Here is an 18,409-nt window from a genome sequence, read left to right on the forward strand (position 1 = left end):
ATCTCTACCCTTCAGGAAAATTATATATCCTTCTAATTCTATTCCCGACATCACATCCTTTCTAAGTTTCCAAGACCAAACCTATTCAAATGTAATCCATGAGCTTTATACGATTTGAACTTCACTTCTAATTCACCCTGCAGATTTACAAAATGAACCTCCTTTGCCTCACACAACTCAGCCATCTTACTATTCATTATTTCTTCTCTCCTTCTTAAGTCACTGCTATCATATCTGGGCAACACACCTACAACTTTCCCAACAACACTATTCTTCTTTACCTGCTGCAACAACTTTCTCAAGTTTCTATCAACATTCTTCCCCCCCCCCCAACTAAGTGATTTGTGCCCACGACTACAACTAATTTTGACACCTAGTATTTCCTTTTCGGCAATGCATCAGTTATTTTTTTTATTATTCCGCCAGGAAACCATGTTTTGTGCACTTTATTAGTAATCACACCTCTAATTATCGAGTCCCCCATATGCTGATATACAACTATCCTTTGATTCTTTCTTTATAAGATTAACTTCTTTCTTCTCCTTATCATCAGCCAATCCCTCTTTTAGCTGTTTAATATCCTCTTCCAGATGTTTCATTTACACGATCTCTTGCCGAATCTCTTCTACTATGATCCTGACGTTTGCTCCCATTTCTAATCGCTCTAATCTATCCAGAAACTTTTCACATATGTTAATGCTTTCCTTCTTCTGGTTTACCCAAACAGTCCACAGATCTCTCATATGTATAGCAAAAACTGCTATACATATAGCAGTTTTTGCAACATATCCAGTGTGAAAAATCCAAGACAAACCAGACTTTCGTACAGAAGCCTGCTGACACACGTTTGTTGCAATGCAAATGTCAGAGTAGTCATTTGCATTGGTTAATTATCACCTTATTGGAGTATTTCATGCTGGAAAAGTATATTTTATTACTAGGACTGGGAACGTTCAAGATTTAGAAGTGCATGGGGAAATTGTGTTTCAAATATTAAGTACTCTGATATCAATAACAGCACAGGACTGGATAGGATTTTGCCACATGTTTTAAGAGAATATGCTATGGAATTAACAGCTAGTAAGCTGGCTTTTCAATAAACCCCTGGCTATGAGAAAGGCCCAAAGAAGGAGGATAAGATAGTGCCATCATATAATTATTATTATTGCCCCAAGACCTCATGGAGTCAAAGACTCATCTGGGAGGTTGTCATCTTTTATCACACACACACATCTCATCATACTGAGCCTTAAACACACTCAAACTCCTCGCACACACCACACTCTCAGACAAGGCATTCCAATCATTCACAACTCTGCATGAAAAAAACCTGCCTCTCACTACCCTACTCACACCCTCTTTATACAGTTTTCAGGGATAACCTCTGGTTCTCTCCTGATCTCCTACTATTCTCTGTAGAACTTCTCCACCATTGATCTTATAACAACCCCTTACTAACTTGTAGCTCTCTATCATATCTCCTCTCTTCCTCCTCTCCACCAGACTCTGCAAATTACATCTTCTCAATCTTTGCTCATACTTAACATTCCAGAGGTCAGAAACTACCTTAGTCAATCGCCTTTGGACCCTTTCCACCATCTCTTCATCCTTCTGAAAATCCGGTGACCAAATCTGGGCACAATAGTCCATGTGTGGCCTAATCAAAGCCTTATACAATGGAACAAGAATCTCCCTACTTCTACATATCAGTGTCCTCCGCATCATTTCCAGAAGCCTTTGTGTTGTCTTCACAATTTTGGCTATGTGTCCCCTAAATTTTAGATCCTTATCCACTATCACCCCAAGATCTCTTATTTCCTCTACATCCAACAATATATTCTCACCAAGCATAAATTCTGCATCCCATTTTTGTTTTCCAAATTTTAAAACCTTCCATTTTGCAACATTGAACTCACATCCCCATTTGCTTGCCCAATCACTCAATTTATTCAAGTCTTCTTGTAAGGCCACAACATCTTCACTACTCTTTATGGTTCGTCCCAACTTTGCATCATCAGCAAACAACTAAATATCTCCATCCAAATCTTCACCAATATCATTAATATAAAAGTTAAACAGCAATAGCCCTAAAACAGACTCGTGAGGCACACCCCTATTGACTTTCCTTTTCCCGAATATCACACCCCCATACACAACTTGTTGATACCTATCAGATAGCCAGTCTCAAATCCAATGCACTAATCTAATATCCAACCCCATCTGCTCTAGTTTCACTGTCAACTTATCATGAGATACTCTATCAAAAGCATTTGTGAAATCCAAGTATATTACTGTGTATCCTTCTCCTCTGTCCAAGGAAGCAGTCACTATATTGTAATAAGTAAGTACATTACTAAAACATGACCTCTCTTTAGCAAATCCATACTGTCCATCAAAGATTATATCATTGTTGTTTATCCAACTCTGGATCCTAGTTCTCACAAGCTTCTCCAACAACTTAACCACAACACCTGACACACAGATAGGCCTATAGTTTGATGCTTGAGTTCGATCACCTCCTTTATGAAGTGACACAATCTTGCCCTCCTTCCACTCCCTAGGAACTTGACCAAGTGCAAAACTCGTATCAAAAAAATATGTGAAGGCAGGTGTCAACTCTCTGGCACTTTCCTTCAGAATACACAGTGATATATTATCAAGTCCCACAGCCTTATTTACATCTAGTTTACTCAACTCCCCAAACACCTCTTGCTCACTTACAGTCAGTATCTCCTCCCCATCATCAACTGCTCTCAATCTCTCGATGAAGTCACATTCAGAAGATTGAAAGATCTTTATGAACTGTTCATTAAGTATCTCCACCACACATTCTGCAACAGTTGTCTTTATACTATTTTCTCCAATCAATGTCATCCTTCGATAATCATTCTTTATTTTGCTGGCTACATATCGAAAGAACTCTCTAGGATTCTTTTTGGTTTCACTAGCTACTGCTGTTCATACCACTCTTTAGCTACTCTCAATAACCAAGTCACCCTCCTTGTCTGGTCTTTGTAGACCTCATGAAATCGGTTATTTCCACTTCTCTTATGCTGCCTCCACAATGCCCTTTTTTTCTGTATTGCATGCTTTATCTCTTTATCCATCCATCTCACACCTACCTTATTTAACACATTCGCTGCCAACTACGAGTATACTCGTAGTGGGTATACCTGCTTCACAAGCCAGCTACGAGTATACTCGTATGATGCGTACCGCCGGGAACAAGGTTATTGTAGTGACCTTGAAGAAGTGAAAATGCTTGGCTTGTGGGGCTAGCATCAAAACTGTGTATTCTCATAGACCGTATATGCTCTGTACAAGCCAACTACGAGTATACTCGTAGGACGCTTACCTCCGGTAACGAGATTATCATACTGACCTTGAAGAAGTGAAATTGCTCAATGTAGGGGAACAGACCATTCCGAAGTAGCGTGGCAGCGAACGTGTTAACCTTCTCACACTTGGAATACATTTAGACATTGCATATGCTAGATAGTTTTTGAAAATCCCCCAAGCCACATTGATCTCTTTTCTAGCTAACTCCTCATTCCATGCTACACCCACAAGCTGTCTCCTAAGCTCTTCATACCCCCCCCTTGTAGTTCCACATATACCCTTTTCTCACAGTAGTCCTCGCACTGCTTGCAACCACCCAGATAATCACCTCTTGGTCACACTCACCAATTGGTGGATGATTTGACACCTCATTTATAATTACATCCCCTGATGAGATGTCAAATCCAAGACCCTTAATCCTCATGTGCCCTCTGTTGCATACTGTCTGAGGTAGTCATCCCTCAAAAACTCAAGAAACTCATTTTCTTTACTTCCAGTTGCTATCTCATCATTCCAGTCTATATTGCCATAATTAAAATCACCCATAATGATCATCTTTTTCTTATTTGCTTGGCTAATTTGACTATACATTTCACTATCACCACCATCCACATTACCTGGTCTATAACAACATCCCACCAAGTATTTGATTCCATTCACCTCTATCTCACACCATACTGCCTCAAAACCACTGGCACTATTTCCGTCTTGCATCTCTACTTTGTATGGACATAACTCTTTCTCTATCGTCAATAGCACTCCCCCTCTCTTTTTACCCCTTCTATCCACACGAAACACATCATACCCTTCCATCTCTATCCCTGTCAGGATGTCATCCTCTTCCAACCATGTCTCACTTATTCCGACAATCTTTGGGTGAACAGACGCAATTAGTGCAACCATTTCATCTGCCTTGTTTCTTATACTTCTAGTATTGGTATACAAACACAAGAGGTCATTTCTGGATCTACGGCTAGTTCCACTGATACCACTCACTCAATGTGATCTCTCCATGCTAGACTGCGGCCATTTCCCTTTCTGCTTCTTCATTTTAGAACCCTTTTCAATTCCAACTGTTTCCTCTTGATCTCTGGTCATCCCATTTCTTTCCTGTCAACACATGCTCTTACCTCCTCTTGGAACATCCACCTTTCTCACGCTGTGTATCCCTGTCCATCCTGAGCCTCCCCATTTCCCTGCTCCTCTTGCACACCCATTCTCTCATTTTCTATACTCATACCACTCACTTCCCCATTCACATCCACTTCTTCAATCTCTCCTGCCCTTCCACATCACTCCCCTCTCGATCTGATTCATTCTCTCTCTCTCTATTTACTTCTCTACCTTCCAGCAGCAGTCTCTCCAAGTGACTCACACCATAACCACTCAAATGCAGTCCATCGCTCTCATACAGCTGACTTCATCCCTCAAACTCATTCCACACATTAACAAACTGTACTCTCATCTCCTCACATATTTCAGCCAGCATGTCATTCATAATCCTTGCTCTCTGCCTCATTTCACCACAGTCATACCTAGGCAACACATTGACTACCCTTCCTGTCACTCTATTCTCTTTTATCCTTCTAAGCAGCTGCCTGATATCCATTCTGACACAGTCTTTGTCCTCTCTCAAATCATTTGTACCAATTAATACTATTAACTCTTTTGCTCGCTCCCGCCTCATAACCAATGCCTCAATCACTCTACTCATTTTACCACCTGGAAAACATACCTTGTGCATTCTATCCTCTAGCACACCTTTAATCATGGAGTCGCCATACAATGCCACTCGCTCATCTTTCGTTAACTCTTTCATGCCATCATGATTTATTTTAATAGTTTTGACCTGAATTTTCTTAATTTCATTCCGCATCCATTTCATTTCTTGCCTCATCCAATCCAATTCAACTACCAACTTTCGCCATTATTCATTCTTTTTTCACTATCATTCATTCTTTCGATTTTTTTTACTTTCGATTTCTGCATCACGCCATTTCTAGTTTCATTCATTCTCTCAATTTCGTTTCCTTCCATCACTATCGCTCCTTTTAACATCCGTTACGGTTTTAAAATCACTCTTTTTCTTTTTTACTGATTTTTTAAAATTTTTTTGCCTCTCTTCTCACCATCCTTCTCTTTCAAACGAGCACTCATGTTTCCTGCGAAATTCTCATTACTAACACTTTCTGTCATCAATTTCATATTTGCATTCATCAGTTCCTCGTTCAGGTTACACTTCACACACATCCTTCTTCCATCTGCACTAAACATCCACAAATCATTTATGTAATCGAAGAAATACATATAATAGACCTCACATTTGACGAAACGACTGAAATCTAAATTAAAATCATGGAATGACAATTATGCCGCCAATTTTTTTTTCTTTCTGCAGGTTACTAGGTCTAATAATAATGATTTCGTAATTTAGTTTAGGCAAGAAAAATCCCCCACACTAATAATACCAGTAGCGCACAACGTTTACAGCCGCTCTTACTCAAACAATTACACATATATACTCAATTATTCCTAGAATAACTTATCTCAATCAGGAGTTCTTCTAATATAAGGGCCATAATAGAATGGAAGTGTCAAACTATACACCAATTAGTACTTCTTCTGTTGTTGTTAAGCTTTTGGATTAATGAATGAGATATAGTATAATGAGATATCGTGCAGATGAGTGTAATGTCCTCTATAAAGGTCAGCATGGATTTGTTAAGGACACTCCAGTTTTAATAATCTGATTGCATTTTATTATTATTATTATTATTATTATTATTATTATCAGACATCCATGAAGCCAAATTCATCATGGGAGGTGAACATTCTCACATACAAAAAAAAAAAAAAAAAAAAAAAAATCACTGAATATCTTAAACTCATTCAGATTTTCTGCAAAATGCTCTCAGGCAAAGCATTCTACTCATTCTACTAAAAATTCTATTCCTTGCTCCTTTGCTTCTACCTTCTTATAACTTCTCTAGTGGCCTTTTATTGTACCTTCGCCTCCCTCCTATGGATAATCTCTTCTACTTTAATCTTGTAACAATCCTTCTTTAATTCACAAGGCTTTACAATTTTTATTCCCTCAATCTGTCTTCATATTCCCCATCCCAGAAACCCAACACTGACTTAGTGAATCTTCACTGGACTCTCCTTAGATTAGATATCTTCACCATCTCGAAAAAAAAACAGGTGATGCACAGTGGACAATTATCCATAGGTCCCCTCATACAAGAAGGCCATAACCACTTTTTTTCTTCATCAATCATATGTTCTATATCCATCATTACCTACCAAAATTCAAGACATTATACTCTGAAACCATAAACTAGCATCTCCACATACTTGCTGAGTCCTGCAGTCTGATCATCCTGTAATGTAACAAAATCTTCTGTATTCTCCATGGTTCTAAACCTAGCATCATCTGCAAACAGTTGCATATCTGTATAAGACCATTCCAATATCATTAACAAAAAAACTAAACAATAACAATCTTACGACAGGCACCAGCAGCATGCAACTAGTGACCTTCCTCTTTTGGGATACCACTCTTCCCCATACACAACCCACTGATACCTATATGACAGCTAATCCATTATCCAACTTACTACTCTCTTATACAATCCCATTTCAATTTAGTTATCGGCTTGTAATGTGGCAGTCAATCAAAAGCCTTTGAAAAATCCAGGTATACTACTGTACATACATCATCCTTATCCAGTGAATTTGTCACCTTGCTGTAATACATAAGTAGATTGCTAAAACATGAATTCCAAATAACAAATCCACAGATCATCATAAAGAATACTGCAACTCCAATCTTTCTAATGCCTTAACCACAATCCCCAACCCCATCAAACGCACACACAGACTGTCCTATAATTTGTAGCATCAGTCTTATCTCTCCCTATGTGAAGTGGAACAATTTTACCCTCTTTCCACTCCTTTGGAACTTGCCCTGTTTTAAAGCTCATGTTAAAGATGAGTCTTAAAAGAGTTTGAAGAGTTAAAGATGAGTAAACCTTATGTTAATGAAGTAGTAGGAATGCTCCCAAGAGCATTTCTACTGCTTCATTAACATCAAGTTTATTTAATTCCCAGTATATTTCCTGTTTGCTGTCTTTACAATCTTCCTAGCCTGCTCTCTTTGTACTCCTCATATTACTGATTATTATCATCCATCTAGTGCTGGCTCCATAAATCTTTCTTCTGAATACACATTTAATCTCTTCAAAGATTCATCATTTTTTTTTCACCTTCGCTATTTAGGCTTTTCACCATTTAGAAAACAATTCAGATATTCCAGTTGTTAAATATCTTTTGATAAGTGCCAAAGTAGCAGATTTCTTCTTTCCATCCAACTCCTCTTTGTTGATATTCAGTTTGCAACATATGGATTTGGAGATCAGATTAGTGAAGGTTTGGAAATTGGTTGTTGTAGAGATTTTTTGTTGTTGCTGAGAGTACCTGAGAAAGCAGAATATCACAAGTGGGGATTCCACAAGTCTAAGTATTAGGGGCTCTACTGTTCAATCTTTATATCAATGACATTGTCAGTGGATTGCACAAAGATATTCAGCTGTTTGCAAATGATGTGAAGCTAGAAAGGATTATTAGTGATCATGCCGATATTATGTGCACTTCAGGAATTTGAATAAACTGGAGAGGTGGGGGAATGATGGAGTATCAGTTTAATTCAACTAAATGCAAAGTCTTGAAGCTTGGGATACATTGATTGGAGGCTGCATACTAGAGGAAGTGGAGGAGGCAAGGGATCTTGGGATTATAACTGATACAAATTTGAAGTTTAGAGGACATATTGTGAGGGTGGTGAAGGCAACTCAGAGGACTGCTGCAATACTGAGAAAGACACTGACTAGCAGAGGCCAAAGAGTGATTATTCTATTGTATAAAGCCCTGATCAGAGCAAATGTGGATATTATTCTCATTTCTAGTCACCAGGATTTGAAGGGAATTAATTAACCTTGGAAGTGGTACAGAGGCAGATAACAAAAACGATATCATGACTTTATAATATTAGTTGTGAGGATAGACTGAGGGCATGCAGACTTCAGAATTTGATGGATAGAAGACAAAGAGGTAATATGGTTGAGACGGATAAACTGTTGAGAAGTAGTTACAAGGCAGACACTAGGGAGATCTTTTCTATGGTACAAAAGGGGAAGGACAAGAGGCCAAATCTTTGGAGTTGCAAACAGAAGTGGTGAATGAGATGGTGAGAAGTGGCTTTTTTTTTGCATAGAGAGTGGTTGAATTATGGAATGCATTGCCTGATAGAGTAATCAGCACAAAAATGGTAAAGGCATTTAAGGAGTGTATGACAGCCAGCACATTGTCTGGGATGGGTTTTCCTCAATGAGTTTTTTTGCTCAATGTCCTGAAGAAAAATATTAGTAATAAACATGTATAGATTCAAGGTTGCCATGGATGCAAAGTGCATATTATAATTGCAATGGCATCAGTATTGCATAGAAATATCATGGATTATGCACATTGATATGATTAAAGATATAAAGCCAGTTGGGTATCTTTGTACTGTATACAGTATTTCAGCAAATAGGATGAAAGGGAACTGGTGACAGTTTATTATGCAAGCATAAGTTAAAATGAAAGTTTTTTATCATGCAGACTAAATGGAAGTAAGAATCATATGGAAGAAGATGGAACGTAATGTGAATAAATCAGTGGAAGTAGTATTAGTGGTGGTAGCGTGAAAGAGAATTGAAACTGTATATGAATGAGAATAGCCAGGCACAAAAGAAGATGGAATGACTAATAGTAGAAATGAAAGATGGCGATGACAAAAATAAGAAATAAGTATGAGTACTGGAAGATGAGTGTAGTGTAATTGCATCCAGTATTATAACATTTCACACAGTCAAATCACAATGATGTACAATTGATAAAGGAACTTTTTATTATTTTTATTATTATTATTATAATTATTATTATTCAGGCTTCCATGAAGCCAAAAGACTCATCATGGGAGGTCCTTTCTAAGAAACACAAGTCTATCAAGACTCATCGAGGAAGTCCCTCCTAGGAAACACAAAGTCTATCATACCACTCCCCAAATGTATTGACTGTTCTCGCTCTCACCACTCTATCAGGCAACGCATACCACGGCCCAACCACCCTCCATGCAAAGAAACCACTCCTCACCCTCTTTCTCACAGTTTCCTTTCGTAACCTCCAGGGATTGCCCCTCCTTGTCATGACTCCTTCCCACTGTTTCAACCAAGCAAAAGAACTCCCCAGTGTCAACCCTGTAACCACCTCTCAACATTTTAAAAGTCTCAATCATATCACCTCTCTTTTATTCACCAGACTCTGCAGTCCACACTCCCCCAGCCGATCCTCATAACTAACATTGTACAATTCTGACACCATCTTTGTACCCTTTCCACAGTTAATTTATCCACTTCAAATCCTCGAGACCAGATCTGAGAACAATAGTCTAAGTGTGGTCTGATCAGAGTCTTATACAAAAAATGATAACCCTTTTATCTCTTCAGGGCAGTGTCCTTTTCGTTATTGCAGCAAACCTCTGTGTTACCTTCACTATCTTTGCAATATGTCCCCTAAATTTCAGGTTTCTATCAATCATCAACCTCAGATCTCTTGTCTCCCCTACTTCCTCCAGTTTAACTCCTCCCATAGAGTATGCAGCATCCCATCGATATGTCCTAAACCTCAAGACCTTACATTTTGCTGCATTAAACTGATACCATCATTCATTTACCCATCTATCTAGCTTATTCAAATCCTCTTGCAGGGCTACTACATCTGCACTATTACTAATAACCCTTCCCAGCTTTGCATCATCTGCAAACAACTGAATATCCCCTTGCAATCCACAGACAATGTCATTGATATAAAGGTTAAACAATATAGGTTCTAGTACTGAGCCCTGTGGAACTCCACTTATAACCTTCTGCCTTTTTGATATTGCTCCACCATACACAAATCTCTGATATCTATCGGACAGCCAATCCTGAATAAAGTTGACCAATCTGACATCCAGACCCATGTGCTGCAACTTGAATATCAGCTTATCATGTGGCATCCGGTCAAATGCCTTTGCTAAGTCTAGGAAAATGGCAGTATATATGCCTTTCCCTCTTCTACTGCTCTTGTAACTTTATTATAAAAGGCTAGCATATTGCTAAAACAAGAGTGCCCCATCACAAATCCATGTTGAATTCTCACAGATAACATTACCCTCATCTGCTCAATGCTGTATACGGTCCCTCACTACCTTCTCGAAGATCTTACTAACTACTGATGACACACAAACTGGCCTATAATTAGACACTTACAGTCTGCCACCACCCTTATGCAATGGCACTATCTTACATTCCTTCCACTTTTCCCACAGCCAGACTTTCATTGAAAAGCCAGGTCAAAGCACTGTAAGTTCCCTAGCACATTCTCTCAAAACTCATGGTGAAATACCATCCGGTCTCACAGCTTTACTGACATCCACCACTTTACTTTCCTTTATCAATAAGTTTCATCCTTTCTCAAGGTATGACTTTTTAAAAGGCCTTGCTTAGTAAAAGTGATTAGTCTATCTCAATTCAAAAGTTAATATTTCAAAAAAACAAACAAACATACAAACCTGTATACCAATCCAAATGTGTGCATTGCACGCACCCACATACAAAGTGATTTGGCTGCTATAGATACTTTTCCTATAATCTCTGGAACAAAATCAGATTGAGTAACATATTTTCTGACTTTGGTTAACATGCTGTCATTCATATTTTCCTTCTTATAATTCACCAACTCTCGAATAAAAAATGCACTACCTGCAAAGGAATGGTAAAGATTGCACACACACACACACATATATCAATGTATATATATGTATATATATACATATATCAATGTATGTATATATATATGTGTGTGTGTGTGTGTATGTGTGTACACACACACACACACACACACACACATTGATATAGCAGAGCATTAGACTACCTCCGTGCAGAATGAAATATGTCCATTCTACTAATATAGAAAGTTTTGTGTATAATATTATAATATTATATGCTAGCATAGTGTAGTTGAGGCTGACTATACAAACCAAAGTGTTAAACTTACAGTCACTGGAAAAGGTAACTATATTATTAAGTTTAGAATGAGTGTGGAAGTGGAATATCTATTGCCCATGACTAGAAAGTAGGTATGCTATCCACTTGGGCAACTAGGCTAGCAATTAAGAATTAAGCTCTGTTGTAAAGGACCACAAACTTCAGCCATCTGCACAGAAGAAGACTCTATTAGACTACAAAAACTTGTTAAAAAATAATAAAAGCCTAAATACATGTAATAATGATCATTAACTGAAAAATACTTTATTATTATTATTGTTACTATTTTTTTACACGTTCAAGGAGTCCAAGGACAGGTGCACTACTTCACAACAACTCACTTCTCCCTTGCTTAATCTTCCAACTACACAGCAGCAGCAGCATTGCCATCAACACATAGCACAATCTACTGTCCACCACTATCACCACCACCAGTAGACATTGTATAAATGGTATGTTCTCTCATGGCTGATTGGCATATATGCAGGATGAAAAAATCTGAGTTTTCAGGAGAAAAAACACTGCTACCTCCATATGAGATTGGCTAACCTACTTTCAATTGAAAAAGCCCATATAAAGATTCCTCTCTTATTCCTCTATGAAATTTAAAGATTATTAAAATCTTATAAGAACAAAAGATCACATTATTTTCTACACCAAACAAAGCACTGGCTTCAAAACTATATTGAAATGAAAGTTCTCATAGCATTTTAAGAAAGCTCCAACTTCTTTCAGAAAAAGCCAAATCTCACAAAACTTTCCATATCCATTACTTAAACTTAGTATGAACCAAAATGGTGTAAATTAAATGGAGTGACTAGTGTGGTAAAGAAAGCGAAACTAGAATATGAAAGGAGATTGGCCCTAAGATCCAAAGAAAATCCTAGGGAATTTTTTAGCTATGTGACCAGTAGGAGGAGAAATGACTGTGGAAGAATGATATTGTGGGATAAAAATGGGAATAGAGTGACTGATGCAGAGGACATAGTGGAATTGTTCAATGAACACTTTTGCAGTATTTCATCCTAGAGGAGTCAGTTTTAATGCTAGAGGCATAGGGCTGGTTCGAGGTTTAGAGGTGCAGGAGGAAAGTGTGTTCAGATACTGAGTACTCTGGATGTCAGCAAAGCTTTGGGACTGGATGGTATTTCACCGTGAGTTTTGAGAGAATGTGCTAGGGAACTGACAGTGCCTTTAACATGGCTTTTCGATGAAAGTCTGGCTTCGGCAAAGGTTCCAGGGAATGGAAGGAAGGTAAAATAGTGCAATTGAATAAGGGTGGTAACAGACACTGGAAGTGTCTAATTATAGGCCAGTCTGTGTGTCATCAGTAGTTGTTAAGATCTTGGAGAAAGTAGTGAGGGACCATATACAGCATTGGGCAGCTGAGGGTAATGTTATCTGTGAGAGTCAACATGGATTTGTGAAACGACGCTCTTGTTTTAGCAATATGCTAGCCTTTTATAATAAAGTTACAAGAACATTAGATGAGGGAAAGTCATATATTGCAATTTTCTTAGACTTAGCTAAGGCATTTGACCGGATGCCACATGATAAGCTGATATTCAAGTTGCAGCACATGGGGTCTGGATGTCAGATTGGTCAACTGGATTCAGGATTGGCTGTCTGATAGGGGATATTCAGTTGTTTGCGGAGGATGCAAAGCTGGGAAGGATTATTAGTAATAGTGCAGATGTGGTAGCCCTGCAAAGAGGATTTGAATAAGCTAGATAGATAGGCAAATGAATAGGGGAGTCAGTTTAATGCAGCAAAATGTAAGGTCTTGAGGTTTGGGAAACATTGATGGGATGCTGCATACTCGATGAGATGAGTTATACTGGAGGAAGTTGGGAAGACAAGAGATCTGGGGTTGATGATTGATAGAAACCTGAAGTTTAGGGGACATATTGCAAAGGTGGTGAAGGTAACACAGAGGATTGCTGCAATTATGAGAAGGACGCTGGCCTGCAGAGATAAGAGGGTTATCATTCCATTGTATAAGTCTCTGATCAGACCATACTTGGACTATTGTTCTCAGATTTGGTCCCCAGGATTTGAAGGGGATAAATTAATTGTGGAAAGGATACAAAGACGGATGACAATTTCAGGACTGTAAGAGGATAGTTATCAGGATCGGCTGAGGGAATGTGGACTGCAGAGTTTGGTGGATAGAAGAAGGAGAGGTGATATGATTGAGACTTTTAAAATGTTGAGAGGTGGTTACAGGGTTGACACTGGGGAGTTCTTTTGCTTGGTTGAACAGCAGGAAGGAGTGATGACAAGAGGCCATCCCTGGAAGTTACGAAAGGAAACTGTGAGCAAGAGGGTGACGAGTGGTTTCTTTGCATGATGGGTGGTTGAGCCGTGGAATGTTATGCCTGATGGAGTGGTGAGTGCGAGAACAGTCAAAGAGTTTAATGAGTGGTATGATAGACTTTGTGTTTCTTAGGGGGGGACCTCCCCTCAATGAGTCTTGACAGACTTTATGTTCTTAGGAAGGACCTCCCACGATGAATCTTTTGACTCAATGGAGGACTGAATAATAATAATAATAATAATTTTCATCCCTAGTCTGCCAGAATACACATTTTCTAAACAAAATTCATCTTTCAGGTTCTGCAGTCATGATTCATCTTACTTTTCGCAGTTATACACTTTGAATTTTTCACCTCAGAGGGTGGCATTTATGAATATGCTTCTGACATAAATGCCACACAGAATCTTCTCGTTTTTTTATCTTCACTGATTTCTGTTTTATTCTATCAAATTAATTTGTCTCTATCACTATTCTAATTTTACCAACTATTCTGAATCCTGTTGAACTTATTCTGCACTATTCTTAATCATGCTGAACCTATTTTGCACTATGGTTATTGGCATTAGTGAAACATGGCTAACAGAAGATGATATAGTTAGTGGGATAGAATGAGTAGGGTATAGTGTGTTCAGGAGGGACAGAGAGAATAAAATGGGGGAGGAGTGTTATTGATGATAGCTGATGAGCTACAGCCAAGAAGAATAGAAGTGGAACTGCAGGATAGTGAAAAGAGCTCATTTGAGGCTATTTGGTGTGAGATTGAGACGAATGGAACAAAATGTACAGTTGGGTGCTGCTAAAGACCACGTGATGGAATAGATGGTGGAGATAGTATGTATAGGCAAATTGATGAAAAGAGTGGAAGGAGGGTAATTATTATGAGGGATTTCAACTATGGTAACATTGATTGGGAGGAGGAGAGGACACATGTGAGGAAGGAACTGGATTTCATCCAATTACTGAGGGATAACTATCCCAGACAGCATGTAATGGAAAATACTAGGGGTGCGAGAGTGCTTGACCTAGTAACAGCATCTGAGAATTTGACTGTAATGAATATGACCATGTTGCCACCTATTGGTGAGAGTGATCATAGGGTCTTGACTGGGAGGTGGCTAAGTGTGTGAAATTTTTGATTAAGACAGGGTACATGTGGAATTACTGTGCTGGCAAGTATGACAAGCTTAGGAGATTGCTTAGTTTAGTGCCCAGGCATGTAAAACTGCAAGGGCTGGATGTTGATAGGGCATGGGATGTGGTCAAGGAGCTTTTGCAGGAGATTATGGCATACCTAGAGTCCGAATAGTAAATTAAGTAGGTGTTAAATGGATGAATAACACTATTAAACTTATGTTGCAAAAAAAGAAACAACTGTGGAAGGAATTTAAGGAGAAAGGTGATCTGCATGCACATGAATGGTATAAAGTACAGGCCAGAAGGGTAACAAGTGTGGTGAGAAAAGAAAAAACGGATTATGAAAGGAAATTAGAAATGCAAGCTAAAGAGAATCCCAAACAGTTCTTTCAATATGCTGCTAGTAAAAGAAAAACTGTACACGGCAGAATGATTTTAAGGAACGGTGATGGTAGGGAAGTCACTGAATCAGTCGATATAGTGGAATTACTGAGTGAGCACTTTGCAAGAGTATATCATCCAGATGGTGACATTGAAGGAATTAAGGAACCATCAGTTCATATGGGAATTGTGGTGAATGAAGTGGAGGTGAATAGTCTATTACAAAACCTTAATGTGAATACACTGGGGGATTGGATGGTATATAAGCACTGGTCTTACGTGAAGCGGCTAAAGAATTGTCAGTGCCGTTGACTATATTGTTTGATCTGAGTCTCGGGTCTGGTTTAGTCTCGAGGGGGGCGGAAAGAGCGGAAAATAGTTCCACTGCATACAGGAGGATCAAAATTTACTGTTGCAAATTACCGACCAATCAGCATACCAGGAGTCGTTATGGTCTTGGAGAAAGTAGTCAAGGAAAAAATACAGGAATGGATTGATGAAAATGGGATACTGTATGGGGGACAGCATGGTTTTGTGAAGGGTAGATCATGCCTCAGTAACTTGCTCAGGTTTTATAACACAGTGATGGCTGAACTGGATAAGGGTAATGGGTTTACAGTGATACTGCTGGAATTGGCTAAGGCCTATGACTGGATAACACATGGAAGTCTAATCCGTAAACTGCAACATATGGAAATGGATATAGGGTTGGAGAGATGGATAGGATGGCAGTTGATGGAGAGATACCAGAGAATAGTTTACTCAAGATTAGAATCCAAAAGACTTCCTGTGACTAGTGGCATGCCACAGGGTTATGTTCTTGGACTGCTGCTGTTTAATTTGTTCATTAATGATATAGGGAAGGATCTGAGAGGAACGGTTCATTTGTTCGGTGATGATACTAAGTTGGGTAGGGCAATAGTGAATGCAGAAGATGTTAAAATTTTGCAGGATGATTTGGATAGATCTAGGCTAAGGAGAATGGATGTCAATTTAATGTGGCAAAATGTAATGTTATGCATTTTGGGGTGAGAAGATTAGCAGTCCAGGAGTAGTATATCACATAGGTGGAAATGTACTGCAGGAGATTGATGAGTCTAGAGACTTGGGAGTGTTTGTGGATAGGGAATTGAAGTTTGGGGGGGGGGGGGCACATTGCAAAAGTGGATAAATCAGCTCATCAAATCACTTGAATGCTGAAGAATACTTTGATGAGCAGAGATAAGCCAGTTATTGTTCCTCTGTATCGAGCATTGATAAGACCCCATCTAGATTACTGTGCCCAGATCTGGTCACCTAGGTTTCTTCTTGAAGGGGAGGAGGAGGTTGAGAGGATTCAGAGGCGAGTGACCAAGATGATAGCAGGTCTATGGAATGAACATTATGAAAACAGGTTCAAGATTTGTGAGTTGCAGAAATTGGTTGATAGGTGTAAAAGGGGAGATATGATTGAGACATTCAAATTGCTGAAGGGCTTCTATAGGATTAATTGAGAGGATATTTTTCAGAACAGGACTGGTGGTCGGAGGACTAGGGGACATCCATGGAAGCTGGGCAAGAGTGTGGTTAGTAAGGGTGTTAGAGCTGGTTTTTTTACTTTTAGAGTGGTGAATGAGTGGTTTAAGCTGCCTGAGGTAAAGTATGAAAGATACTGTGTGAATGTCAAATAGTTGTGATGGACATGATGTTTAGGGTCTCCCTTGATGAGTCCTTAGACTCATCAAGGGAGATATAATAATAATAATAATCATTGCTGCAGTGAGATATGATTAGGTCTGCACGGGGGCAGGTTTTTTTGCCTGTTTCTGAGTGGGAGCCACTGCTGAGCTTACAGCTCTTCTCAGTGGTGGGGTGAACTTGCCATTGAACAGAGCCATTGCTGAGGGTTCCTCTCCATGGCAGGGAGGGCCTGTCACTGAGTGGAAGCACTGCTGAGTGAAGTCATCCTTTGGGTCGGTCACACTTGCTGAGTTTAGAGTAATCTGGGCAATCGCCTGAGTTTTTGGAGACTTCTCTTCACTTATATAGTGAAAACAGTCTGGGCAATGGTCCTTTCTATAATGCATAGCATTATTATACCTTTCTGTAAGAATATGTGTATTGCATTATGGAATACCAAGGCAACTGATGTGAAGTCATTAGACTCCATATACAAATAGACCAGTCATGAAGTGAATTCACAAGCAAACTTTGTTTGCTTACACTTGGATAAAGGATGAAATCAAAAATATAATTTCTTGGTATCTTTAATTTATAGTTTAACCAAGTGAAAAAACTTTCGAAGATGAATTAGCTGTTACATGTGAAGGTGGTATGGTTTTCTGCATCCTCTTCTCCACAAAAAAGGTGCAAAACAAACCACCCACCCAGCCACTCACTCACTCGCACGCGCACGCGCACACACACACACACACACACACAATTTTGGAGACATGTTGGCTCTGTTGCCCTATTTACACCAACCAACTAAAATTCAGCAAGATTTAGCAAGTAGAGATAGTGAGAAATTTTCTATAATCAGTGATCTCAAAGAAATTGTTCATACTAGAATACCAAGCAATCTTAGCCAATCTATAAATATTCTTGATATCTTCCTCACAAGATATTCTTCCGAGCTTACTTGAAGCAGTTCAGATTTCAAATTATTGTTAATTCCTCCTCTCATGTGCAACACACAAAGCTGCTTTTATACTCATACTGCCTGCCATTATAAGAATAATAAGTGTACTGAAATAGCAGGCAGTACACTTATCATTCTTGTAATGGCAGGCAGTGCCATTACAAGAATGATGAGTCTGATGATCTTTGTGGTGTCTGTGCTTTATATCCTGTAAGTACTGACTGAATTATTGTCTCCAATTTTCTAATACAAATACATGCAATAATTGCATCACCAGCTTTGATTAAAATTTCCCACAATTGCTATCCACAATTTATTGCTGATGACTTTCATTTTTTTCCAATGTGAGACCATCAACCCGCTTATTTTGAGATCTGAAGTGGCTTGAAAGAGTACCATGAGAACTTTTCTAGCCACTTCAAAGACCATGTTTGTTTGTTTGGTCTCACGAGAAGAGGGGGGCTTCTGAATTATCTGACTCTTATCTCTCCC

The 18,409-nt window shown here is 38.9% G+C and overlaps 1 protein-coding gene across 1 annotated transcript in view; it reads right to left on the bottom strand.

Annotated features, from left to right (window-relative positions):
* kl-2 (dynein heavy chain 2, axonemal kl-2) overlaps nt 1-18,409 on the bottom strand; it is a 1,497,432-nt gene that overhangs the window by 683,982 nt on the left and 795,041 nt on the right. The window contains exon 34 of the mRNA XM_090414156.1: nt 6,694-6,790. Within this exon, the coding sequence (XP_090270282.1) occupies nt 6,694-6,790 (97 nt within the window). The remainder of the gene's footprint in view (nt 1-6,693; nt 6,791-18,409) is intronic.

Source organism: Typopeltis vanoorti, chromosome 24 (assembly GCF_054136105.1).
Source record: "Typopeltis vanoorti isolate ZY-2024b chromosome 24, IOZ_Tvanoo_1.0, whole genome shotgun sequence".
NCBI lineage: Eukaryota > Metazoa > Arthropoda > Arachnida > Uropygi > Thelyphonidae > Typopeltis > Typopeltis vanoorti.